This window comes from Barbus barbus (genome assembly GCF_936440315.1).
Source record: "Barbus barbus genome assembly, chromosome: 3".
NCBI lineage: Eukaryota > Metazoa > Chordata > Actinopteri > Cypriniformes > Cyprinidae > Barbus > Barbus barbus.
Genome location: NC_136731.1, coordinates 35,085,542 through 35,112,588, shown reverse-complemented (window position 1 = coordinate 35,112,588; position 27,047 = coordinate 35,085,542). Strand labels below are relative to the sequence as shown.

The 27,047-nt window shown below is 38.3% G+C and overlaps 2 protein-coding genes across 2 annotated transcripts in view; one reads left to right on the top strand and one right to left on the bottom strand.

Annotated features, from left to right (window-relative positions):
• The window catches only part of LOC306859282 (uncharacterized protein), a 62,477-nt gene extending 60,149 nt beyond the window's left edge, over positions 1–2,328 (top strand). The window contains exon 11 of the mRNA XM_079400245.1: positions 1,089–2,328. Coding sequence (XP_079256371.1) covers positions 1,089–1,248 — 160 coding nt within the window. The 3' untranslated portion in view covers positions 1,249–2,328. The remainder of the gene's footprint in view (positions 1–1,088) is intronic.
• A 2,464-nt stretch (positions 2,329–4,792) lies between these two features.
• On the bottom strand, positions 4,793–25,868 carry fbxl16 (F-box and leucine-rich repeat protein 16). Its single transcript, XM_079381962.1, has 6 exons — positions 25,504–25,868; positions 16,984–17,647; positions 11,620–12,128; positions 11,380–11,464; positions 11,133–11,196; positions 4,793–8,300 (listed from the first exon to the last, which is right to left on the bottom strand). Exons 1-6 carry the CDS (start codon positions 25,512–25,514, stop codon positions 8,152–8,154), a joined length of 1,482 nt encoding a protein of 493 aa, XP_079238088.1. The 5' UTR covers positions 25,515–25,868; the 3' UTR covers positions 4,793–8,151.
• Positions 25,869–27,047: the final 1,179 nt, after the last annotated feature.

The following is a 27,047-nucleotide window of genomic DNA, read 5'->3' as shown; positions in this document are numbered from 1 at the left end:
ATTTTGTTTTATTTTTATTTTTTCATTACATTCTAAAATATCCGTTTTAGTCATTTATTTTTTATTTATTTCATTTTATTGTATCCTGTACAATTTTAGTTGATTTTTATTTGATTATTTTTATGGTTGGTTCCAAGTTATGAAAGAAATCCCATTAGCATTCCTTTAGAATTTCTAAACAACGGATTAATCAGAGTTTCATGCAGTCAAAACAAACAGTCCCACTATTAAGTGGCCTCAACTACTATGTACTTACATAAAAAATAAGTACAATGTATTGCAATGTATTTCATATTGCATTGCAAAACACTTTTGCTGCTATATAGGTGGGATACGGGCAAGGTTAGAGACAGGTTTGGTGGTATGGGTAGGTGTAAGGGATGGGTCAACAGTGTAATTTTAAATGTAATTACAGAAATTAATTACAGATGCAATTACATGCAGGTATTTTTAAATATTAGTACAATGTAAATACATGTATGTACACAATAAGTGCATTGTACCAAATGATTCATTTAAATGTAAGTACATAGTAGTTATAATTTGGGACCAAACTATATCACTTTTACAAACCTTTATAGATTTAACTAGCTGAAATGTTTATCATCTTTCTAAAGTGGATATATGAGTAGTGGGGCCGAACAGCTCAGGAAAGGGAGAGCTGAGAAAGGCAAGAGTACATCCTTTCCTTGAGCTCAGTAAAGGACAGGTTAATTACAGAGTCTGATCGGGTGAGGCCAGGTCACAAAGCCCTCACACCGTAACTCTTGGATGGTGGCCCGTTGACAGATGGTATGAGAGTGATTCCCTGCTGAAATGGGAAACAAAGGATGACCGTTATAACTCTCCACACTTTTGAATCGCCTTTCACACTTTTTGATCGGCCTCCTGCTGAAGCCGAGATCATATTACAGCAGGAAAACACCAACCGAATCACACAAAGGGATCATAAAAAGCTGATGTAGTCAGAAAACAATTCAATTCCACATAAGAGAATGACTTTTATTTTACACTGTGCATATTTCCCTTAGGGGATGTTATTGTGGGATCAAAATTGATGTTATGCTCTACTGCTCTCTACTTTCAAGGTCCCACCTGCAAGATTTGAAGGACGTCACTCACAACATCCACTATGAGACCTACAGGGTGAAAAGACTTAACGAGAGCAATGCCAATGGACTGGCGCTTTCACCTTTGACCCTGGAGAACGGTACCCTAGAGAAGAGCGATGCAGAGAGTCACCTTTGAAAGGGATGGAGCGTGTGCCCGTCCATCACCCCCAGTCAGAATGGGAGAGATGAACATTTCACTTCGAGATTGCCATTGATGGAAATTTAACACGTTTGACTAAAGACATTTCCGCTTGGGCATGTAAACTTCATATATGAGTCTATTTTTTAAATGAATCTATATTGTGGGTAGGGATCTGGGATGAATTATGGGTAGAATTGAACCAGGTTTTGGCTAAGAGAAAGTTTCCCTCTATTTTTTTTTCTCTCTCTTGATGTCTTTGATCCGTTTTTTGCCGAATGAATGGCACAGAGAGTTGGGATGTTGGAAAATGTGTGTGTGTTCTTGCACACCTGACACCTCGCCGGATGAGAAAATCCCATAATCCCTATCTGTGTTTCTGTACCTATACATTCACACTGAACCAGCAATGTGACATGCTCCTTTTGATCTTTTATTTTCATAAGTAATTATTTTTGTTTTTTTTTACCACAAAATATGATCTTCCCTGTACTTTTGTAAAAGAAGAGATTAAAAAAAAACTTTAGACAAATATTTTTGTTACCATAGCTGCTTCAAAGCTGAAGGTATTTTCTTAACAGATCCTTAAAGAGTCTCTTACTGCTATCCGTAAATGACTGCTGTGATGTCAGCCAGTGTGTTGATACAATGGGAAATATTTCAAATATAACCTTTGACCTTAAAGGTCTGGTGTGAAATTTAATACTATTGATCATTTCTAATGCAGAGATGGATAAAGGAGCAAGAGAAAGTCGATTCTTACTGATGTTTGCCGTTCAGTAACAGGTCAAGCTTACAAGGTTGGATGTTTTTCTTTCACTAACCTAGTTAACTTTCTGTTTAAAGGTACACATTGTGCTGTTTACTTCTCTCCACTGGACATCAAGTGTTTATCTTACCCTGTTGCTTATCAAAGCTATTGTACATATCCATAATGTGTTCTTATTTTCTATCCCAGCATCACATTTTTTTACTCAACATGTATTAGCGGCATCATCATCCTTTCCTTGTTACTAATATTACTATACATGTAAACACCATTGATTTATGATTAAAAAATTGACACCGTTCAATATTTATGTGGAGCCACTGATCAATGCTATTAGTTTCATTCGAGATTGCTGTAATATTATACACTGCCGTTCTAAATTTTGGGGTCAGTATTTAATTTTTTTTTTTTTTTTGATGAATGATAAGAAGTGTCTTAGGCTCACCAAGGATGCATTAATTTGTACAAAAGCAGCCAAAACTAATTAAAATATCAAATATCATTTTAATATATTAAAAAAAAAAATCTGTAATGCTGAATTTTCAGAAGCTATTACACCGGTCTTTAGTGTCATAATATCATAATAACTTATGAAACATTTTTATATTATTATTTTAATTATAATTATTTTATTAGTTTTATTATTAGTTGGAAATGGTTGTGCTGCTTGATTTTTTTAATCTAAAAAAAAAAAAAATACAATCTTTTGACATTATAAATGTCTTTAGTGTCACTTTAATGAATCCTTACTGAATAAAATTAATTTCTTAGAAAAACAAACACTTACCGACTCCAAAGTTCTGAACAGTAGTGTATGTTCATAATATGTTTATGTGATGGAATATGGAAAATGAAATCTCTTTTTATTTTAGAATGGCCTAAACTCTTTACTGAAGACTGACAGTTAGACAGGTGTCTATCATACCTCAACAGTCGTTTCACCTTTGATCCGTTTTCTTCTTCTGATGTCCTTGTTTGTGTTTTTATTATCTGTGAAAGCTACTGGGTGCCAAGTGAAGACGTTTTCTTTGTGACTTGCTTCAGGACTGTTAACATCAGGCTAAATTTGCCAAAAAAGCTACTTAAGACTCTTATATAACACATGCTTATAAGCAGAGCCCCAACTGCCTGATTGAAACTTCTTTTATCAAGCTGTGGGGGATATGTTTTGTTGACCTGCAAAGCACAACTAAGCTTTTCTTCCTTTTTAGAGCCTTCTTCATTGAAAAAAAGGTCTCTGGGGTCAAAACACTTAATATAAACGGTGTGTCTCAGAATAGGTAGACGTGTTTGTCTTTGTTTGTGCATGCACATTCAGGAAGCAACATTGAAACATACAGTATCAGCTAACAACATGTCTTAAAAGAATAGTTCACCCAAAAATGAAAAATCCTTCATTTAATCACCTTATCACCCTTATATGTTGTTCCACAGAAGCAAGCCATACAGTTTGATCATTAAATACATTTTGGGTGAACTACGCCCTTAATAATTTAATGTCAGAGAAAATTAATGACGCAAATATGGTGCTTATTTTGTACAACTTTTACTAAAACGGTGCAGACTGGAACCAACCAACTGAAAACAACAACGTTTGTCTGACAAGGCACTGCAGCCATTAGATGGAGTTCATAAAACGTAGTCTTTTTTCTCTTTCATTTTAAATTAATCACTACAACAGTATTTACAGAAAGAAATGTAACTGAGAACTGTGACATGCCCATGTCACACCAGAGAAATAAAATACCAAATAAATGAGAGAAACATTTTAGATAATCAGTGTGAGGCAGATATTTAACATTGCTCATTAGGCTGTTGAACCACAGTCACCCAAACCAAGTGTTTGCACCAGAATAAAAGCCGTTGTTACGGACCCTGTATGAATGTCAAAAGCATTACTAATATTGGTTTAGTATTACATGTACAAGTACATACAAAGAGCCAACAAAATAGCTGTTTTCTGTTGTGGAATCATGTCGTTCTCAAATTTTATAAAAGAAATAATCCTGACATATGTTAGTTGGGAAGAGTTAGAGGAACAGATGATTTATTCTATTCGCTTAACAATTAGAAGCGCCAGACATTTAGAGTTAAAAGCAAGCTGGAGGGTGAACAGAAACTGCCAAAAAACTCTGGATGTGGTAAGCTAGTAAAACCCCTTCAGAGAGCAAGAACAGAGGAGCACTATTCATGGAAACTGGCCTTGAAAATGGTTTAAATTTACAGTGTAAATCAGAACCACTCCATATCTGCCAGCCCGATTTGTCTAGTAAGAAAGCGAAATTCACACAGTAGTACCGTTATTTCATTGACTCGGAAAAGTAACCCTGCCTCGATCGTATGAGGAAGGCAGCAGGCGTAACGTCATCGTAGACACACAATAAACATCTGTTAATGTTCTTGCATTTAGCCCGTATTAACATGTCTTTGATATTAGCTCAGTGTACAAAGTGAAACAAGCTTAAGTCTTTTATATTATCCATTGCTGATGTTACTCATCGCTAAAAGACATCAACCTTTTTGCATATCTTGCCTCTTTCTTGTCCAGGTTTCTCCGTTGGCTCGTTTCAAGCAGTATGGACGTGTGCGCTTAGAGCCAGGCGGCCTCAAAAACAGTTGAAACCTTCTGACCTTGAAATATTGATAGATATTTACAGATTACAGAGGGGTTAGTGCATGAGTTATTATATTTATATTTAGGTTTCTATTAGGTGAAAAAGTTCCCACACACATAAACTCTCATTCTATACAAAGAGGGAATAGGCTCGGTTTGGAAGTGAAAACGATTTATACAAGATTAATACAATATCTCCGACAGTTTCATACAGTTGTCCTCAAATACTATGCAATGCCTTAGCAATATATTAATAATCTCTCTTTATTTCATTCATCTCAAATGGTTGTTTCTATTATGGAGACATACAAAATGAAAAGCACTTTGATGGGATTTCCTTCAGATTTTTGCTAGTGAATAAAACCTGTTGCATTCTTTGTAAGACTATCAAATGAGTGTAAATACTGCAACATGTCTTCTAATAGTTGTCAGGATACCTCAAAGCAACCAAACGGAGCTACAATTTGAGGGCAGGCATATGAACTGGTGCAGAATATTTAACATCCAATCCTGGACACATTTCCGATTCACTATTAGGCTACTAGACTTTATGACAGCGTCTCTCAACTTACATCCATTTTACAACCAAACACAAAAGAGGTGAACTCGATTAGTCATTAAACATGGGAAAATGGGCAGCGGTTGGGTAGCTACCTTAGAAAAGGTAGGTCAACTCACTGTCTGGCAGGCCTCTGTCAACAAGTTATTGCCCTTTCATTCTTCTGTCAGCTGTGTGTCAACAGTCCGCCCGCCAAAAAAACAAAAAAAACACGTGCCTCGGAGACTGCGGTTATTCTAACCGCCGAAACCATGGTTTTTCAAAAAAAGGTCAATTTATCTGAATAAAGCTCAACTCCAATTTCCATAGTAGACCCCATCAAAAAAACATGTTCTACTTCTAAATAAACCTTGTACAATGCTCGGAAATGTAATAAATAAATAAATATGTGCATCGTGTCAATAAATTAACCCACTACCAATGATAAGTAAATGCAAATAAATATGTAACAACTTCAATGATTCAAAAGATAAAGTCACACACGGTAGTGAGATTAAAAGTGTCAGGGTATCTCGCCTGGATAAGCAGCAGTCGCTAACCCTGATTAGCTGTGACCCCCCATTAAACAGGTCACTATATACAAGAAGAGAGATCGACTGTCTGAGGTAAGTGCTAATGTTTATGCTAATGTATCCTTTAGAAGATATAATCTGTTATCTTTAAAGCCTAGTGAATTTAGAGTGGGACAGTGTAGTGTCCACTTAAAGACTGTGATGTTGGAATTATCCTGACATAGTTTCCATCTGTTTTGTTCTACACTTTTTGGAGTAAGATTAGCTTAATGTTTGAATCTAAGAGGTTTGTAATAGCTGGAGAAAGCTAGCAATCAATTAGAATTGTCATTAATCTCAACTGTACACAAAATAAAGGTTCCTTACTGGCAAAATGATCACTGCAAGATTCTTTAGAAAACTGAATATGGTTCTTCAATGTCATCACTCTAGGAACCTTTCTTTTTGAAAGATAGTTATTAAGTCAAAATATGTTGCTAATTTTGGATGGCTGCTTTTTGCATCCAGATGATGTAGTTCGGGCATGTACCAGCAGGGACGCTAACCAGCCGTGGTTTGAGTGGGACAGCATGCCTAAAATCTCAAAGATGACTAGTACATTTCTGTACACTTTCCTGAAGAAAAAAGTACCAAATTGCATGCACTACTATCATATCTGTCCACAGATTATTAGAATCGTCAGAGGTAAGCACATTTCACTAGTCAGAGCTTTTAAATAAATTATTCGCCAGTCTAAGATTGTTCACCACGCTGTTTTTTCTGCCACTTTGCATGTGTTAAGTTTGAATAGGTGAACATTAAGGTCATCAACATCCCAGCAAACCCATCTGAGATGATCTGAGCAGCACATTAATCTCCTGAGAGGACAAATGCAGGGATCGGTATGGGGTATGGAGTGGATTGGAAAACAACAAATGGCTGGTTTCTGCAAATTCCCCTGCAGACCTGTATTCTACATACCCCATGATAAAATGAGGTAGGCACCACAGATGAGCACAATTGTGAGGGTGAAGAAGCCGGCACCTCTGAAAATCAAAAGAGGCACTGCTATTCTAAAAGCAGACATGTGGGTATTGCTTAATGGGAAAGCAAAACTGCTAGATGAAGAGAGACTACTGTAATAAGCTTGTGTGGGATGTTTGTGATCACTTTAATTACACTGGCCTGCCTCTGCATTTGATGCAAATCACTGTAAATCGTATTCATCAGATGTATTAAAAGCACTCGGGCTGAAAGAGACACTGCGCCCGTAACTGTAAGAAACTATGGTAGAACTGCCATGCTGTCCGCTGTGGTAATGGTTTGGCCTGGTGACAAGTAAGCAATGACGTGCAGTTTCAGTCTGTCACGTGGCCCAGGTGCATTATGGGATCACTCGGAGATCTCATCTTCAATTGAATCAGGATTAATATGGAAACCTGCACATAAGCCACTAATATCAACTGACATCAAAATGGAATTAAAATAAAACAGGCAGATGAAAAAGCCAAGCTATCTTTTGTACAAACCACAGTCCCTTTGAACTATATTAAAATGTATAAGCAGTTCCGATCCGCCACGCTCTCCCCGACTCAAAATATGTCTTTAAAAGAGCAATCTGCTGGGAAAAATAACCTCCTGACTTCTGATTATGCTGGTTCCTTTCAAAGGACAGTACCTCTCGATACTGTACCTTCACCGTACCTGGATTTCCATCTTATTCAAAGTGCCCGAAACCTCGAACTCATACCATGTTTCACAGTAATCCTTATCATCAAAAATAATACTTAAAAAAATAATATTTAAAAAAAAAGACAAAAAGAGAACTGCATGACAAAAAGCAAGTAGCATTGATGTGAAAATCTACGTAGCTGTTCATCTCTAAAGTTCTCGATTTTTTCCCTTGTTAAGACACAGAGATGGAGCGGCAGCACCACTGAGGGGAGCGAGAGACCTGGATGGCGCTGGACAAAAGCGAAGAGACCCTGTTGCAGTGGCTCCTTAACCTCGTTCTTTCCCTTAAACGTCTCGGGTCCTCTCTACCTTTCCCTGGATATGAGAGACAGCTCAAACAGGCAGCGCACACCTTTGTCACTTCAAGATAAACAGTTTTGGATGAGACATGGAAGCTAGTCTCACAGTTCAGTGGAGGAACATGTTTCATGTATGTGTGGGGGCTGATTCCTATGTGTCATGGATTTAATGAAAGATCAAGCCTCTGACCCACTGCGCTTTGTACATTTTCCCTCTCGCTCGTCAGTCCAGGCCCGTTCCGACCTTTTCTTTCAGATTTCCCTTTTTATCTTCCATGTCAACGATCCTTTTTCACCCCTCCAGAAAAAAACTTCCATTCAATTTCTCTCGTTGATTCTTCCTGTGGGTCCAGGATGAAGTTGGGTTTATCATCAGTCTGTAGAAGGAAGTTTTGGTAATGTGGTGGGTGCTGGTGCCCATGAAACACTTTACTCTACTCGATGACCATGCAGCGCGGCAGATGCTGGGAGTAGTATTTGAAGAGTTCAGCTGTGGCGCCTGGGCAGTTGGTCAGTTCCAGCTCCTCTAGCTCCTGCAGTTGGATCAGGCCTGATAGGCCAGTAGTAGTCAGCAGAGGGCACCCTGAGACAGAGTAAATGAGAGCTGGTCAAATACAAATGCTAACATCCACACCACTCAGCAGATCACTTCCTGTTTATAATGCTGTGTGACAACAATGCTGCATCCCAATGTGCCTACGGCCTTAAAGTACGTACTCTTTTGGTGAAGAAAAAGTACACACTTTTGAGTGTGTAGTAGAAGAGCAGGCAAGCTTTGGGATATACTAGCACGTCACTGCGTCTTTAACGGACAACTCTGACACATAGTTACACACACACTATCACTGTAAACTGGCCTGTCAATCATTTTGTCAAGGTTAACGTCCTCCATATTTCATTTAATTTAACTTCCTACCGTATTGGAGAGAAAAGAAGTAGCACATTGATCTGCCAGGTGTGGGTCTTTATGCGGAGAACTCTGCTCATATTTTTTGGCATGATGCATTTAAAAGTTAATATCCAAATGGATATTTATAAAAAATTCACATTGTTGTTGCAGATGAAATATAACACAGGTAACTTCAAATATTAATTTAAACTTAACTTTGTGTCTGTCGCACACATCTGCCATATTTGTAGTTTTTAACACTTTTTATTAGTGTTTGTAGTTCTGAACCAAATCCTTCACTAAAGCGCAATGGATTATAGATTATAAAAGATTATAAGGATACATTTTTCTTAATATAAAGATTTTATATTAAGTAATTAAGAATTATTTAAAAATGTTTTTTAATGGCTTAAAACATTTAGTTACTTTTTAAGGAAATAATGACATGTTTAGTGTCATAAACATGTCATTATATATACATATACAGTGGTGTGAAAAAGTGCCCCCCCCCCCCCCCCCCCCCGTTAAAACATACGCACCTAAATTCAGTTTCTCTAGCCACACCCAGGCTTAATTACTGCCGCACCTGTTCGCAATCAAGAAATCACTTAAATAGGACCTGCCTGACAAAGTGAAGTAGGCCAAAAGATCCTCAAAAGCTACACATCATGTTAAGATCCAAAGAAATTCAGGAACAAATGAGAAGGAAAGTAATTGAGATCTATCAGTCTGGAAAAGGTTATAAAAGCCATTTCTAAAGCTTTGGGACTCCAGCGAACCACAGTGAGAGCCATTATCCACAAATGGCGAAAACATGGAACAGTGGTGAACTTTCCCGGGAGTGGCCGGCCGACCAAAATTACCCCAAGAGCGCAGCGATGACTCATCCAAGAGGTCACAAAAGACCCCACAACAACATCTAAAGAACTGCAGGCCTCACTTGCCTCAGTTAAGGTCAGTGTTCATGGCTCCACCATAAGAAAGAGACTGGGCAAATATGGCCTGCATGGCAGAGTTCCATGACAAAAACCACTGCTGAGCAAAAAGAACATGAAGGCTCATCTCAGTTTTGCCAGAAAACATCTTGATGATCCCTAAGACTTTTGGGAAAATACTTGGGAAAATGTGGACTGACAAAAGTTGAACTTTTTGGAAGGCGTAAAAGTAACTCAGCATTTCAGAAAAAGAACATCATACCAACAGTAAAATATGGTGGTGGTAGTGTGATGGTCTGGGGCTGTTTTGCTGCTTCAGGACCTGGAAGACTTGCTGTGATAAATGGAACCATGAATTCAGCTGTCTAACAAAAAATCCTGAAGGACAATGTCCGGCCATCTGTTCGTGACCTCAAGCTGAAGCAAACTTGGGTTCTGCAGCAGGACAATGATCCAAAACACACCAGCAAATCCACCTCTGAATGGCTGAAGAAAAACAAAATGAAGACTTTGGAGTGGCCTAGTCAAAATCCTGACCTGAATCCTATTGAGATGCTGTGGCATGACCTTAAAAAGGCGGTTCATGCTCGAAAACCCTCCAATGTGGCTGAATTACAACAATTCTGCCAAGATGAGTGGGCCAAAATTCCTCCACAGCGCTGTAACTCATTGCAAGTTATCGCAAAAGCTTGATTGCAGTTGTTGCAGCTAAGGGTGGCCCAACCAGTTATTAGGTTTAGGGGACAAGCACTTTTTCACACAGGGCCATGTGGGTTTGGATTTTGTTTTCCCGTCATAATAAAAAACTTAATTCAAAAACTGCATGTTGTGTTTACTTGTGTTATCTTTGATTAATATTTAAATTAGTTTGATGATCTGAAACATTAATGTGTGACAAACATGCAAAAAAATAAAAAAAATCAGGATGGGGGCCAACACTTTTTCACAACACTGTATATAGCTTTTTACAAGAAAGCACTTTACTTGCAAACACTTACACACATGTCTCAATGACAACAAACCGCTCTTTCCTGTTTTCATTCCATCAAATGTCTCTAATCAAGCTAAATGCAGTTCAACTAACAGATATGTTTCAGTTTGAGAGGAAGTGTTTTCAACCACAGAAATTTAAAGTTTGTAGTTTGAAGTTTATCATGTTATATGACATTGATTATAATTATGTAAAAGGAACTTGCTTGGTCTGGATGAAGGGGTACTTGAGCCCTTTGTATGAAGCTATGTGGGGGGGGGGACACTGGAATAGAAAATCCTTATGTACAGCTACTGTTAGAACAGGCAGATATGTCTGATCTGCAAATGTAATTTTGAATTAGACTTGTATATCACATCGTGATTATGTGTTCATTAACTAAAAAGTAAGTTTATCTTTCTGTTCCAAAGCAATATATTTTTACTCTGACAGCATTATCTGTTTTTGAGGTATTAACTGCGCTTTCTTCCATAACATGATTAAGCTCAGATATTCACAGAAACAATCTACTTCCAAACATACAGTGTCATTCCATTATAGAACTTTATCAGGGCTTTATCATTGCATCCTGCAGTATCAGCACTTCCAGAGTGTTTTTACCTGCAAGAGAGAGAAGGCGAAGACTCCTCATGCCATATAGATGCTGCAACCCAAAGTCTTGCACCTAAAAGTACAGGGAAATGTTTTGGTCATGTGACATACTATAAATGATCAAACATATCAATTTTAACCTAACTGTGATTAATAAAAAAGTTAATGGATAACGTATATGTCAACTACCCATAACTTTATTTTCATAATAAGACTATCCCATTAAGCTGAATCAAACAGTTGCACAAACACTTACCTGACAGCACCAGCGCAGGTAGAGACTTCTCAAAGTTGACATGGTAGATAGGTAACCCAGGCCTGTATCTGTGATCCGCACACACCTGAATACAGCCATATAAAGGAGAGCCATAAGGACACAACATGATTATAGTCATCATACTTTCCCTGTACCAAATTTACTCCTAATGAGGTTCTGTAAGAGGAAATATCAGCAATTTTTACTTTACATTCCGTACTGCAAACTCAGCACACTCACCGATCCAGAACCAGCTCCTCCAGCTTGTGTAGGTCACAAGCGATATACTCAAGGGCCATGTCAGTAATACGGGGGCACCAGGACAGATCCAAACTCCGGAGCTTCCTCAGATTCTCTGCAACCAATTCCACGCCATCGTCGGTGATCTTCGAGCAGCCTGACAGGCTGAGGGAGGTGAGGTTTGGCAGGCTGTGCACCATGTTAACTACGCCATGGTTGGTGATCTCCCAACAGGAGTTCAGGCGCAGCGTGTGGGTGGTGTAGCCTTGCTTGGCGGTGAAGTAGGCCATGGCCGTGTCGGTCACGTGATAGGCCTGCAGGCTGAGCTCTGATAGGTTGGGAAGGAGCTGAGAAATGGCGGCGATGGCGTCGTCTGCCACGTTGATGCAGTCGCTGACGCTGAGAGAGGTAAGCCGCGCATTCAGGCTGGACCACAGGCCGGCTTCTGTGAAATCATTGCAGCCGGAGAGTTCAAGGTGCATCAGACCCTGCATCTGTTCCAGCATCACCTGAAGAGTTCAGGATGGAGAAGCAATGTTATGTCAAGCATACACACAACTGCAAATGTGCTTCTAGTGCAGTGCAAGTTGTCCAAAGCATAATGTACATTCAGAGCATTATCCTGGAGCAGGGGTTTTCAAACAGTCTCCCTTATTAAACAGACCTAGCTCAGGTAATGGAGTACTCTACGAAACAACTGATGCAGGGCTCCAAACTGCGACTAAAATGGTCGCATTTGCGACCAAAAATATTAATTTGCGAGTGAAGTTTTTGCTGAGGTCGCCACTGGCGACTATATATAATTTGCATGAAAGGACTTTTTTCCCGATTGTTTTGCGCTCACATCTTTTGTTATGTTCACGTATTAAACTTACATAAGACGATGCGCATCAAAGTTTTACTGAAAAGAGTTTCAAACAGTCCTCGTCTCTGCCACACAGTCTGCTGAACGCAGTGAGAGACCTGAAAGGGCCTGTTTACGCCTGGTCACTTCATGCATTTTCTCTGATCGGATATCTATATGATTTGTTAAAACGTTTCCCCATTTACACTTGGCCACATAAATCCGTTCTTCAATTCCCGCTTCATATGCAAATATAACGGAGTTCACCTCAATGAAAGCAATGGATAATTTTATTAATTATCAGCTAATTTCAATATCAGAGACCGCGATAAGAGAGCGCGCGGCATCAGCACTGGAAAGATAGGCTAGTCTCGCTACTTTTAATGAAGAAGATTGTGTGTTGAGCGTCTGCGACTTACTTTCAGGTTCATTCAGTTTGCGCGTCGCTTGCTGAAGAAATACTCCGCTACTCATCCGCGGTGATGCGTGTTGCATTGCGCTGTCATATCTGACTATAACATGCCATATAGGCTATAAAACGATCTCACACGTCTATTACTTTAATATTATGGGAGGAGTAAAATTACCATATGTGGTTTCAACAACCAGATGCATTTACACTTGTCCGGTTTCGTTCAGACCACCTCCTGAAGTACTTCGAGCGATTGGATTTATATCCGTCTCGAATGGGTTTCGGACAGCTTTGTGCTGTCTTACTTTTTAATAAACAAAGTATCAGCTTTAAAATGCTACGAAATTCAAATTATGCGGTTTGGGTGCTCTTTAATGCGGACCACAAGCGCACACTTTGGGTAATATAAACACCAGTACCCCGCGTCCACACGGTCCGTGTATGCGCCCGGATCGCGCGAGCGGAGAGTACCGCACTTAATGCTCAGGCGCGATATCTTTAGCTCCTCAGTTAAAGCAGCAAGTGAACCCATTATATATTTCGATTTACTACTATAGTATGAAATGAACATGATCAAAAGGTAGGCAATAAGAAAGCCTATACTGGCTTACTGAACTTACTGAAATGTTTTATGTAAAAGCTCCTTCAGTGTTTCAAACTGAGGAAATTTATAAAGCTTGTAAACATTGCATTGTAATACATTTACCTCAGAATAACCACCCAGTGTCCATAAACTCATCAGTCAGCTAGAAAAATAACTATAAAGAGGAGCGTTTTGCTATATTTATGCGCTGTTGCATATTAATATTTTTACTTATTCTGTTGTACATGATTCAACTCCTCCTATAAAATAGCATTTTACTAATGAAGAAAAACAGACTGAATGTGTGAAAGACTTGACAACATTTGCACTGCACTCAGTTGCCAAGTGATGCTTATGGTCCATGATATTGGTACAGATTCTGTGTAACGAACAATTCTTTGTGACTGTATATTTCAAGTTGCAAAAGACATTTAATTCACACTTTAAGTGAACCTTAGTCCCCCGGTCGACCTGATCATCTACAAGATGGATTAAAATGCTGATAAAGCCTAGAAAAGATAAGACATAAACACATGACAAAATGATTGAAATGTTAAAATAGGGGGGAAAAATAAAATGATAATAATAAAATAAACCACTTTTATTCTGTGGCACCTAAAAAAATAATTTGGCGCCTAAGTTTTTCTTTTATAGGAGCCATTGGCTCCTTACTCGATTTTTTTGTCTGGAGCCCTGTGATGAGTTATTTCAACTGGCTTCAGGAAAAGTTTGAAAACCCAGAATGTTCCCATAATGTTAGCTTATGGTTCCCACTTAGTTACTACTTTGTAAACCAATTCCTAACATTGCTGGAATGTTGAACTTATTTACTAATGGCTCAAAAGGCTAAACATTCTCTAATTGCTTTGTTTTCACCATAAATGATCTTTCCCAAAAACAACGCAGGAAGGTTTTTTGACAACCTAATAAAACAAATACAAAACATTTCTCCTTGGTAAAATTTGTTCATAGAACCTCAAATGAGTAGTTCTGAGTATAGTTGCTGTCTTCAGGTAAATCTAGAACATGCGTTATAGTTATCAGATGTATGTTATAAATCCAAATTTATCACAGAAAATAATAAACCATGGTTAAACGTAAAGGGAGAAGCATAGAAATCATAAATCTATGGTGGCCGAGAAAGCTCAACGCACTGCAAATAGATAAAACACCTGCAAATTAAGAAAACAACTTTCATCAATTTGACAACACAGGCGCTTCAGAGATTCGGAGTCGAACCAAAGTTCAGAATCGATTCCGAGTGTATAATTTTGAAATCGCGGCTGCACATTGCAGATGCATGACACCTGCTTGTTGCCAGTTGCAGACAAAAAAAAAAAGCAAGCAAACAAACTTTCACAAAGTTTGGAATAGACAAAGAACATTATGGACGCCGCGGGATTCAATTCGCGAGATGTGCACCCCAACGGCGTCATGGGAAAGGATGGAAATAACCTGATGTATATATGGACACCCAATATTAGGCCTACTGTACAATATCATCAGTGAGTGATAGACTGCACAAGTGCTACTGTTATTTGAGCCAAGTCCTTATGTTATGTCACAGGATGAATTTAATTCAAGAGACCCCACATGTTTGGCCAGAATGAATAAGGTAGCCTACAAAATTAAATGTCTTTTTGTGGTAATCTACATTATGCTGCAAATGCTATATCATTCCTTCAGTGCCACATTCTTTTAATTTATAAAACAAGACAAAATGATAATAAAAATAACAATGGTCATGCATATTGGTATCTTAAGCACTTCCAATCATTTGTCTTATAGAAACAAAGGATTATTTTACCTATTCTAATACTGGGCTAATTCCTAACCTGGAGTGTGTTGCCCAAAACCAACTATAGTCGCAAGTTCTGTTGGTACCAGTAGAGTTTAACTGAACTTACGACCATAGTTGGCTAATGATGCTTTTGGGAAATGCACCCCTGATTGATGTACATTAAAGATGGTCCAAAATATATATCCAGTGTATGGCCCAAATAACGAACACCTGGATATTTAAGCTAATTCTTGGGATTAACAGCAAATGTCTGCGTTTAGGTGGTCCACAACTTGTTTGTGTGACCCCACTGACCTAGTTACTGAGCCAAAGAAAAAAGGGAACAATGTGCACATTTCCTGTTTTTAATCACTTAAATGTTTCAGGGACATCTGATTTATAGTGAAGGGACCAATGGCTAAGAAAAAATGCAAATGAAAGAAGCTAATTTCAGGCAAGAAAAACAACTCTTGAAGGCAGGACTCTGCTCTTTTATTGAGTACTTGGTCATGATCCAAGCCTTGTGCAGTGATATCGGCCCTGCCCTGTCCTATATAATTCACAAACAACCCTGAGGTGCACAGTCTTCTCTCAGACAGAAGAAGCTCCACAGCCTATATCATTGCACATGCTGGTTTGCAGATCTGAGAGGAAAAAAGCTTGGATGCCGTCACGAACAATTTGAGAGTTCACCATGGCAACAAAAGCCCAGTCCTAGAATAGCAACAGCATAGAGACAAGTGTGATGAGTGTGATCATTGCTGCATGTTCTTGCAAAACACAGTTGTTTCTAACCATGTATGTTCCGACCGCATTCCCATCCGGCTAATTGTTTAATCATACTTAATAGGGGTGGGCGGTAAATGAAGGAGATATTAAATTTGAAGGATTTATTTTTAGGAGTAATCATGGTTCAACTCATGTTTAAAATACTGCATGAACTTTTCATAATTACTCAATAATTTAGAAGTAAATACTTTACAAATTGCCCTTGCACAGACTGTGTTGACATGACCAGCATAATCAATAACTTTTTTTTCCTCTTTTGTAAAATTTAGTAAAAATACTTCTGTTGATTTTTTTTTTCTTTTTGCCATTGAAGCAAATCGGAACACAAAAAAAATAATATTAATAATAATAATATTTGCTGTAGTTCCCATAAACCATTAGGGCCTATAGACCAATTCAGTGTTTGCAAACAGTGATGACGGTTTTTGTGGGCGGAGCCTATCTGGTGGCAGAAAATGACCGTTTTCAAGAAGCAGTCTATGGTAGCCATGGAATAAAAGAATAAAAAAAGGACATCCAAATGCACAAAAATATTTTTTTGTCTTATTCCATGGATTTTACCCATTTCCCTCCACTTGTTACCAGTGTTTTTTTGCCACCACAATGTGGTGATGTCTACTCCATATTGGTCCATAGTATTGTCCCAACTATGAGGACTTCTGAACCCCAGAAATTTAAAAAGAGTACATTAAATGTAATTCATTTTATTGAATAAAAAACCAAAGCAAAATTTTAATTATTCATAACAAATTAATAAGTTGGCCATTATTATGTTGGAAGTTGCCATTTACAGTGTGCATGTTTTTTGTTTTTTGTATACTTTTGGTATAAATCTCTACCAGTTGATAGATTTTTACCATTACACATTATACATATAGTTGTTTGCATACAAATGATATCTGAATTTATTTATAGTCAAATAAAAGACAGCATGGCATCCTGGAATCTATAATTACCTCAAGTCCTGCATCCGTTATAGTCGACCTCTTTAGACTGACAGACTTGACTCCCTTCTTCGACAGAGGATAGTTGTCGATGAACTCACAAATGTCCAAATCCGAGACCCCCACCAGACAGAAGAACTGGAAGCCTCTGAGAGCAAAAGCCTGCAGGCTAACAAACTCTTTCTCCCCATTGGGCAGGAGAGTGTAGAGTTCCTTGGCATGTAGAATGGGCGTCACACCTTCCCAGAACTTGGGTTGGTAGAGCACTTTTCGCCACGTCTTGCACACCTGGGCTAGAATGCACTTTTCTGTTGTGGTGAAGTACCATAAGAGCCGGTTCAGCACCTTCTCGTCCAGCACCAGTTGTCTCTCCAGCAGGGGCATGGGAAATTGCCGGAGGGGAGGTTTGATGGCAGTCACAGGGCTCGTGTCCAGGTCGGGGCCCAGCAGTGAGGCCGCTATGGGCAGGGGCTCCAGGTGATAGGGCAGGCTAGGGGGAGGCAAGATGGTGGGCACGGAGGACGACTGGCACAGACGATTCTTGGCAGCTGGAGTGCCTTTAGTGATGCTGGCAGAACCGAGGCCGTTGGGCTGGGGGGGCAGCTTGACCATGCCGTTTCGGGTCACGCAGGGAGACTTGAGGTCACTGGGAGTGGACATATTCAGCATTGGAACCCTGTGAATAGACCAGAGTTGAATCATTGCTCTTACATACAATAACATCTTGACAGTGATATTTAAAAATATATTATTATGATTAAAAAATATTTTTTTCACACTATGCATAAATGTGATCACAGCTTTTAAGAAAGTGTTAATTTCTATGGCAGGGCTTACCAATAACAGTTTTTTTTTTTTTTTTTTTCAATGATAGATAAATATTTTTAGCAATTTTAGCAATATTATTATGTGTTTCTCTCTTTCAGTAGATGTTACATTTTCTTAAGTGTTTTTCTTTTTCATTTTGGGGGCTAAAAGTCTAAAGACAACAAAGAAAAGACAAAAACACTGTTAGTTTGAAAAGCGTTTCAGTCCTCAGCTTTTTTACACTTTTGGTAAAAAGGACTTTTTTATATCTGCATTTATATGTACATATTTTTTTACGAAAACAACTTCTACCATTTTCCACACATTTTGTAAAGGCTTAAGAGGGGTTTTCAGACCCACTGTAGCCTAATATTTGTAACAGTAGACGTAGATTCATAGGCTTGGTTAACACTGAACAAATTAGATTTGTGTTTCAAATCCGATCTTTAAGACTGACTGGCTACTCGCTGTTATTTAGCAAGTAATTGGATCTGTTTGTTCAATATCTGATATATCTACATCGATTGTCATAGTAAGAACAATGACATTAGCTGTTTTTGTCTGCAGTCACTGAAAAATGTCTGGATGGAAAGAATGAACAAAAACCTAAAAATCTGATCTTTGATGTACCCCTTGATAGAGACCTCAAGAGGTGCATGACATAACATGAGCGTCAGCTGCTTTACTGTATTGCACATATCAATGCAGGTGTTCGCTCACGCACTCTCAGGCTCATTTATTATTCACAATATAGTCAGATAGTCTACTGTATGCATTAAGAGTAAGTGAAAATTAACTACACTGCAGAAAAGAGATATTGCAGCACAAACAATGAACAAAGAAAAAGACTGAACATTCAGTGAAATAGAAACAGTAATAAAATAACTAAACAGGACTGAGAGTTGTTTTGAGAAAGGAAGTTAACTGAAGAATGTACTCTGAAACAGAGCCGCCTTTTCAACACTCTGGTCCACCTTAAACCTCCATGCAGGTGTGCGTGCTCTGTGCACTAATGCTTCAAGTGTAAAATGTCAATGAGTGTTGCTTGCTTTCAGACATTTTTCTCAATAAGCCCTGCCGTGACTATCTCCGCAGCTCAAACACTTACTCTATAGTGATTTTGAATGCAGAAAAGCAAATAAGATGGATTTACATAAAGAAAAGCAAAAATGTTGATTTTGCATGGGAGTGTTTTTACTGAATAACCACTAAACCTTCACAGGAGAAACATAATCTAGGTATAAACTATGCAAATGCACAACTCATTTCACAGCTTTTGAAAACTAGTGGGGGAAAAGCACATCTAATTTGTTTCCCTAGGAAATCAAACACTAAAGAGCAGACCGCAAACCTCATTTCCTACCACACTCTAGAGGTGGAGCTTTCTAAGATTACATCTGATGAACAGAGAAGAACAGTAGTGCTAGCGCTAGAACCTACAGAAAATGATCAAAACTATCATTTATTAAAATAGTGATTCCCAACTAGGGGTACTTAAGCAACATTTTGGCTAGTCCTCACTTTCTGGGACCCCTGTTTGAGGGCTGTTTAGGGACAAGGTTGCAATTAGTTTAAGGTTGGGGTTAGGCACTTAGTTGTGATGGTTAAGGTTAGGGTAAGTGGCCAGGGATTGCATTGTGTCAACGAATATCTTCAAAGATGTAGCTGTACAAATGTTTGTGTGAAAAGAATTCAACACAATCTTGTGCTGTTTTTGGTAGTTATAGTGTTAAAACATTCAGTTCCTGTTTGAGAAAAGATGTGTACATATTGAGGTTGTTAATCTGTGTGAATGACACTCAGAATATATGTGCATATTTAAGAAACAAGACAGGTAGATTTCTGCGAGTGCTAGTAGTGTTTCACTATGATTTCCTTCAGAAAGCTGTGAAGACAAAAAAGGCTCAGGTGTCTCATTAAAAAAGAGAGGTGAGATGAGACTTCATGAGTCTGATTTTTAATCATAGCATTCATTTGTTTCCATTTTAAAGTGAAAAATGTATTAATAGCCATGTTAGTAAGATTAATAACAATGCTAAAGGTTTTATAGTAATGAAGGGGTGTTAGGGCATTATTGATGGAAATGTAGGGGTACACAAAACAAAGAAGCTTGGGAAACACTGTGTTTAAACACAACTAAATTCATGTTAGAGGAAAAAACTGGCATGAAGACAAAAAATAGCACCCAGAATTAAGAGGAACTTTAAGTATCTCAAATAGCAGATAGTCTACATGACATGTATAAGGAAAAGTGCAGCTAGTGGAAAGGCAGTGAAGGAAACAGAAAGAGAGAGAGAAAAGGACCTGTTACTGCAACTTCAGCACCAAGGAGAGCAACTGAACTGCCTGATGAAGCACATCAGAATGCCTTCAGCTACACTTCTGCATTGCAGAGGAGCGCTTAGGCCCAACAAGATGTGCCACTTGTGTGGGCAATGCAGTCGAGAGATCTTAATAAAAATCGTAACCATTCAATAAGTTGGCACAGAAAGGACTAGTGGCCCTCCGCACTGGGGCAAATCAAACACTCATTGGGCCAGAGATGTGATGTCAAACCATGTGCAGCAAATGTTTGAGTGGAGAGGGACAAGTGATATAAAAAAAAAGAGCTAGCTGACATATTTTGGACGGGGCTTGATGGGAACTTTCTGTACCGAGATATGTGCCAAGAAGGAATCGGTGGCAGCTTGCCAAGGCCCCATCCATTTGCTGTCTTTACCCTCCATTTCAGCACAAAATGTATCATTTTAAAGAAAAATAAATAATGTACGTTGAGGTTTGGAGTGGGGATCTATATTATAAAATATATTTTTTTCGTCCCAATACCATAGTTATATTCTCTGATAAAACAAAATCAATATTTAGACTTTGCACAATAATAAGAAAACTGATTCACTTACACAGGAAGTATATTGTATTAGATCTGCGTTAAAATAACCAGTATATATGATGGTCAGCATTTCTCTGACACAGTGACCCCTCGATACGAAGGTCTAACTATAACCTCTGGCTGTGTGTGTGTGTGTGGTCTTCTCATATTTCAGTCAATGGGTTTTTATATATCGAAACAGTATTACATAAAGGCTGTTAACACCTTATATATCAGCTTATATAGCTGCTTGTCATTTAAAATTCTTAAGAACAATTTAAAATTCAAATAATCATTTAAAATTCAGATGCTAAAGCTATGTGGTTGTTCTTTTCACATCCAGCACTAGACCAAATCAGTTCAGCTGTCGCCCCCATGAAGTATTTGAAAATGGGACGTAGCCAGGGAAAACCTCCAGAAACACAGTTAAGCAGCCGTGTATTTGAAAGTGAGACATGGAAAGGGCATGGCTGCTGTCCAGATGGGTTCAAGGGAGTTCATCTGGATATACAGAAGGGAAAAAAAGCACCTCTTGAATAATTACGGGGGTGTTTTAGAAGCACACGGCTATAAATTGTGTCCGCATGCTGAGCGTCTTTATACTTTTCCAAATAAAAGTGCCACACGTACAGAAGTTCTTTCTGAATCAAGCTGAGAGGATTAGAATAGCTAGAATTAGCTTATAGAAGATAAATTAACTACTTGGTTACAAATAGACCAACTAAATAACTGGTTGTCATGCTTTTAGCTCTGAAAATTTCATTTGATTTCATCCAAGCCTTTAACTGTTTTGCAAACTACAATTGCAAAAAAAATCTATAATGACGTCAAAATAAAGACTCATATTAGGTCAATCCCAACTTCGGAGAAACGTCTAAGTAGTTCCTTCTTTCCTAGGGATAATTATTGTCTGTTCATGGCCAAAACTGGAAGAAAAAAAACCTGTACTTTATTCAAAATAACTTTTACAACTGGTTGGGTCCACATGCTTCTTTTGGCCATTTCTTTGTAATTATTTGTGAAATTTAGAAGCAATTTATGAGTGAAAATTGTTTCACCACCAATTTTTTCGGTTTATATTGTCTTCCTTCCAAAGTATAAGGCTGGGAAGTCCTTTTTGGAAAATATCGGGTCCCATCAACTTTCATTACGGACAAAAACAGCTGAAACATTTGATCTTATTATGAAATTATCTTATTTCGTATTTCACAGATGAAATAAATTCATGCAAATTTGTAAAACATGAGGGTGAGTAAATAATTCAATACAGTTCTACACTCATGGAGATGTTTTTTTTTTCCTTTACAAACATGCCATTATAAAACATGTCAATTTGCAAATGCTTTCAAATACAAGGGAATTGGTCTGCATCACTCGAGGGGCAAACCACTCTAAACTTTCCAGAGCATTTCCCCAAAAGTTGGCAGCGTGTTTGCATGGAGTAAATCTGTTCTCCCCTCTGCCACTTTGCAAGCCTTTTCAGTTTGCCCACAGGCCCGGCCTCCTTACCCATGTTATTTGGATTTACTGGTGAAGCACACAAGCCATATGACAACAAACAAGCAGAGAATGGAGCCCCGGCGCTTCTGCCACGGACAGATGTGCGGTGCTTGGCACACAATGAGAGTGGGGGATGGAACGAGAGGGAACAGGGGAGATGGGATAGTGGACGCTCCTTGGAGTGGACAGGATTGGCAGTGGTCTCTTTGAGAGGGATTTACATGTTCAAAGCAACCCCGCAATCTAGTCGTGTTCTCAGCGAGAGGTGGCTTAAGAGCACTTCTGAGACTTCCTCGGTGGAATTTCAAATTAAGTTTCGGAAGTTAGATGAAGTTAAACCGAGTCTTTGGAAGTTTGTAAGTGGGACAACAGTATGAAATCTGTACTCTCTGAGGAATGGTTCCACTCTACCATTATAGACTTTACAAATTATATTAATGTAAAAAGAAAAGCTGCACCTGTGTCTGTTTTATTCCTGGAAGAGCTGCCCCTAGCTAATCTAATGGTTCTCAGAGCATGTGTCCGACTGCAGACTAACAAAAATAAATAAGGAATGAAGTACAGTCTCTAAAACAGAGAAGGAACCAAAACATCATAATAATTCAGTTAATATGGTGCAAGCAGAAGACTTAAGGTTGATTTCAGACAGTTTAAGGTGTTCCATGTGAGAAGCCAAAACTGTTTAGGCTGGAAGACAGTAGACTTAGTAAGAAACTGATGAACTAGCCACCTGCTAAAGGCACGTTCACACCAAAGACGTTAACTATATTAGCATCCACAACAACAGAGCATTCTGCTTAAGCAAACGATGCATTTGTGTGATCTGCCACTTTAAATACTCAAGCTCTTTAAATCTGATGGAACTTTCAGTGGTTTTATCATTCATCAGCTGGAAAACATTTTTTTGAAAATGATTTCAACAATATTGTTCCTCTGTGGTTGTTATCGTTATAGCTGTGCTACTCTAATTCTATTCTCATAGAATTAGAACGATTATCAAAACTTTATAATTACTGTCCTTGGTGTGAACTGCCCTTACAACTGACCTGAAGAGAGGGGGATGCTCGGTATGAAAATGAAGATGTGTAATCTACACTCTCTCAGTGAGGATAGTGTACACTACGCTGTCAACATTGAGTGGGCCTCCTCCACACTTGCTCACTTTCACCCATGATATTAGTTACAGCTGTAGCTGCTATCGCTGATCTTATTCTTGACAAACCAATAGAAAGAGATCTGTCACTGTTAATGTTTCATCCAGATCTTCATTTTAATGCTGCCAGAGCCAATAGCTTGGTGAACAGAGGTTCGATACGTGGTGTGGTTTTACTTTAGGCATCCTGAGTCCTGGCTTCTGATACTTTTTGATCTCGCCCCCCTCATGTTGCTTCCTGTTAAGTCTCTACTGTCCTATATAGTGAAGGCAAAAATACTAAAAATAAATAAATAAAACTAAAATGTAAGAATACTGAGCAAAGGCCAGATTTAACTGCCCATATTGGATCTCTCTTTTGCTCACAAACACAACAGCTGTCATTTAGAAATTTTCTAAATGGAATAACAGCTTACTACTTCCAAAATCACGTGCAGCATAAACTGTATAAAGCCTGCTATTTTCAATGAATGTAATAGTAGTATGATGATCACATGACCTCATCATCTAACAGCATATGGCTGTTAAATAAAAATGATTTCACATTTTTAGTTTATTTTTGTACAAAATATCTCATCATTAGCAGTACAATTAAGTAAGTCAGGGAAGAAACTTTGAAAATCATGCTGATATAGTATTGCTGTTATCATGCAATTAAATCACACTAACATGGAAAGCCAAGTAAAGCACATTGCATTGTGGGCTACAGTATTCTGTGTAGTAAGCTCTGTTATATTCTGCTCATTACTGGCAAATGTAGTAGGTCATCAAGGTATGCATATAGGAAATATATACTTAGTGTTCAGTGGTAATGGTTAGAGTATTATTATCGTATGCCTTTCTAAACATAGCCTAACTCTCATTAGCTCACTGATGTTTTTAAATCAGAATAGTAGGCCTAATCACTTAGGGTCTTCTAAGCTTCTAAACAGCTTAGGAGAATCAATCCCTGGCTAGACTTTTTAAGAAATCCTATAGGCCTAACAGTTGAGCTTGTGTAGTGAGAGGTGTGTCTTCATTTGCAGCCATAAGCACGTGCTTTTGGTGAAGCTTTATCTCTCAGCATCATCTCTGGATGATACACAGTAACAGGACGGCTCGCCTGAAAATAAAAATTATGTCATCATTTAATCACCATTGTGTTGCTCTAAAGTTTAAACCTTCAATTCACTGATAATGTATGGAAGAAAAAACACACATGATACGCATATTTTCTGTTTCGTGTAATAATAAAGACATATAGGTTTGGAGAACATCAGGCAGAGTAAATGAAGACAGAATTTTTATTTTGGGGTGAACTATCCCTTTAAATTCCTGTCGTCGTATAACACTGCACAGAGAGCAACCTTGGCGCCAAGTGTGGAATCATGCAATGTCTAAATATGAACAAACACTCTGCAGGGCCTTGTGGCGTAGTGTAAACGCCTTTTATGTGCGTTTCTTGAACAACACATTTGCCTGTTACATCATGCATCTCGACCTCAGAAAGACGGGCAGGTGACGTCATGTAGGCTACATGAGGAATATTCAGCATCCCGTAAGAGAGACAAAGACTGTCTCAAATCCTAGCGAGCTGCCTACCTGTGCGTCACGAGAAAATGTCTTCAATACTGAGTAATGCTGTCTCACTTATAACAATATAAATAAAGTTGAAAAGCTTGAATTCGGTTTATTTTCGGACCCCATATTCTAGTTTTGAGCATAATTCAAACAAACGTAAGTGAAGCAAACTGTTTGTCAACAGGAAGAAAAATAAATGTAATATTCTTCGGGGGGGCTCTTATTAGTACATTATCTTGTTTTAAATGCGTTTTAGATGTTTTTACTTAAAAACGAGACAAGTAATAAGAACATATTTATTGCAGTGTGTAGTCGCGTGCAGCATTTTTAGGCAGCATGCGCCCGATGTACAAAAATGCTGCCTAGGTAGGCAGTACACTAGGTTTTGAGCTACAGCCAAAGACATGCACATTCACCCGAGCGGTAATAATGTTGCATTCTCGTTTCCTTGTCCTTTCCCCTTTTTTCAGATCAGCACTATTGATCCTCTTCCTATCAGTGCTTGCTCCCCGGGGACAATTGTTATTAGCAGTCGCTGATATCCTGGGTTTCCTTAAATCCTTTGCGTCAAACGCCATAAGCTGGATCAAAACATGCATCACATTAAAGAATAATCGACTGTATTAATAGCCGATTCTCTTACCTTTCTTTCATATGCAGCTCACACGACCATTAATCCATCATAAATCAGATATCGCTGCCTGACTCGATCGCGTTTCCCACAACGTTGCAGGACGCATGAGGGAAAATAAATAAATATACCAGCAGCAGCAGCAGCAGCAGCCCTGCCCGTTATTTCCTTGCGGAGGTGATGATAATTTGATATGTCGATGTTACCATAGAGATGTAAACCTTTCTCAGCACCAAACCCGTAAAATACCACATGTGTATGGAAGGAAATATTAAACAAGTGAATTAATGCCCTAGCCTAAAATAACAGCCCGTTCATTCTGTTTCTCTACACAAAGCTTGCCTCCCACTCGCTGTCTCTTTCTCTCTCACATGTACACGCACACACAACAGGCCAATCCCATTTAAAGAGATAGCAGCAAAAATATCAATAATGCATCGCTTTGGGCTGATGAGCATTGAATGTTTTGTGAGCGTTGGTTGTAACTCTTCCGTTAGAGAAAGATGAAGGCATTGTTTCTTTATGTAACCACATATTTACATGCGTTTTGAAGACCATAATACACAATGGAGCACAATGTTATTAATCTTCATGTGGCAGGTAGTTCTAGCTAGTATTTAAATTTGTTTGACGTTCCATAAGTGTTGATATTTAGTATAATCATCAGTGCTCAGTGTTGTTGTCCATTTGTCCATGGACGATGAATGAATGTAATAGATGTGGAATAGAACTACAAATTTTATTGTTGTTTTTCATTTTCATTTGCCCATGGGTATGCATAAAGGTACAATCATATTAGCAAAATGTAAATTTACATTTACATTGCAAACAGAGTCAATGTGTATGTGTAGTGTATGTATGTATATATATAGCAACCTCAAAACTTTTCTGAACACTAAATATGACCACACTTCTGAAAACGTCTCGACATTCTCTGAAAAAGTTGTATTTTTATACAATAGTAATGCATATTTATTTGTATTGAAATCAATGCTTATTTAAATTTATTTTACTAACATATTTAAGGTCTCCCTGCAATGTATGCCTGATCCACCAATTTGTAGTCTGTCTGTTGTAACATACTGATGATGCTTTTGCTTATATTGGAACTATTTAATGGGCAGGTAAGAAATATATAAACTAAATAGCCTTTTTTGTCTGAAAGGCAAGTTACTTGTTCTTAACTTTGAATTTTGTATGAAAGCAATATCACAATTGCAGTTTTGTTGTTGGAATGAATTTGAGCACGGCCTGTGCCTACAACCTAATCACAGCTGTGCTGATCTTTTAAAATGCATGTTCAATTTTGAGTATGATATTACTTGACTAAAAAATATGAGTGAATATTGCATCTTTACTGTCTGTACTTTTCTAAAAACAAACAAAAACATGAGTGTGGAGTCAGCAGTCATCTGAATCTGTTTTAACTTTTGAACTAATTACATATGTAATACTTAGTAACTTAATATTAAGTTACTAATATGTGTTTTTTAGGGACACTGTAGTGTGCGCTAGCAGATTGTTTGACTCATGCACACTCCAATAAGTCATTTCAG

Coding starts and splice junctions, on each gene's coding strand:
- fbxl16 (XM_079381962.1), bottom strand. Junction 12,129..16,983: donor TAACGGATGCAGGACTTGAG/GTAATTATAGAT, acceptor TGAACTCTTCAG/GTGATGCTGGAACAGATGCA. Junction 11,465..11,619: donor GAGGAGCTGGTTCTGGATCG/GTGAGTGTGCTG, acceptor GGCTGTATTCAG/GTGTGTGCGGATCACAGATA.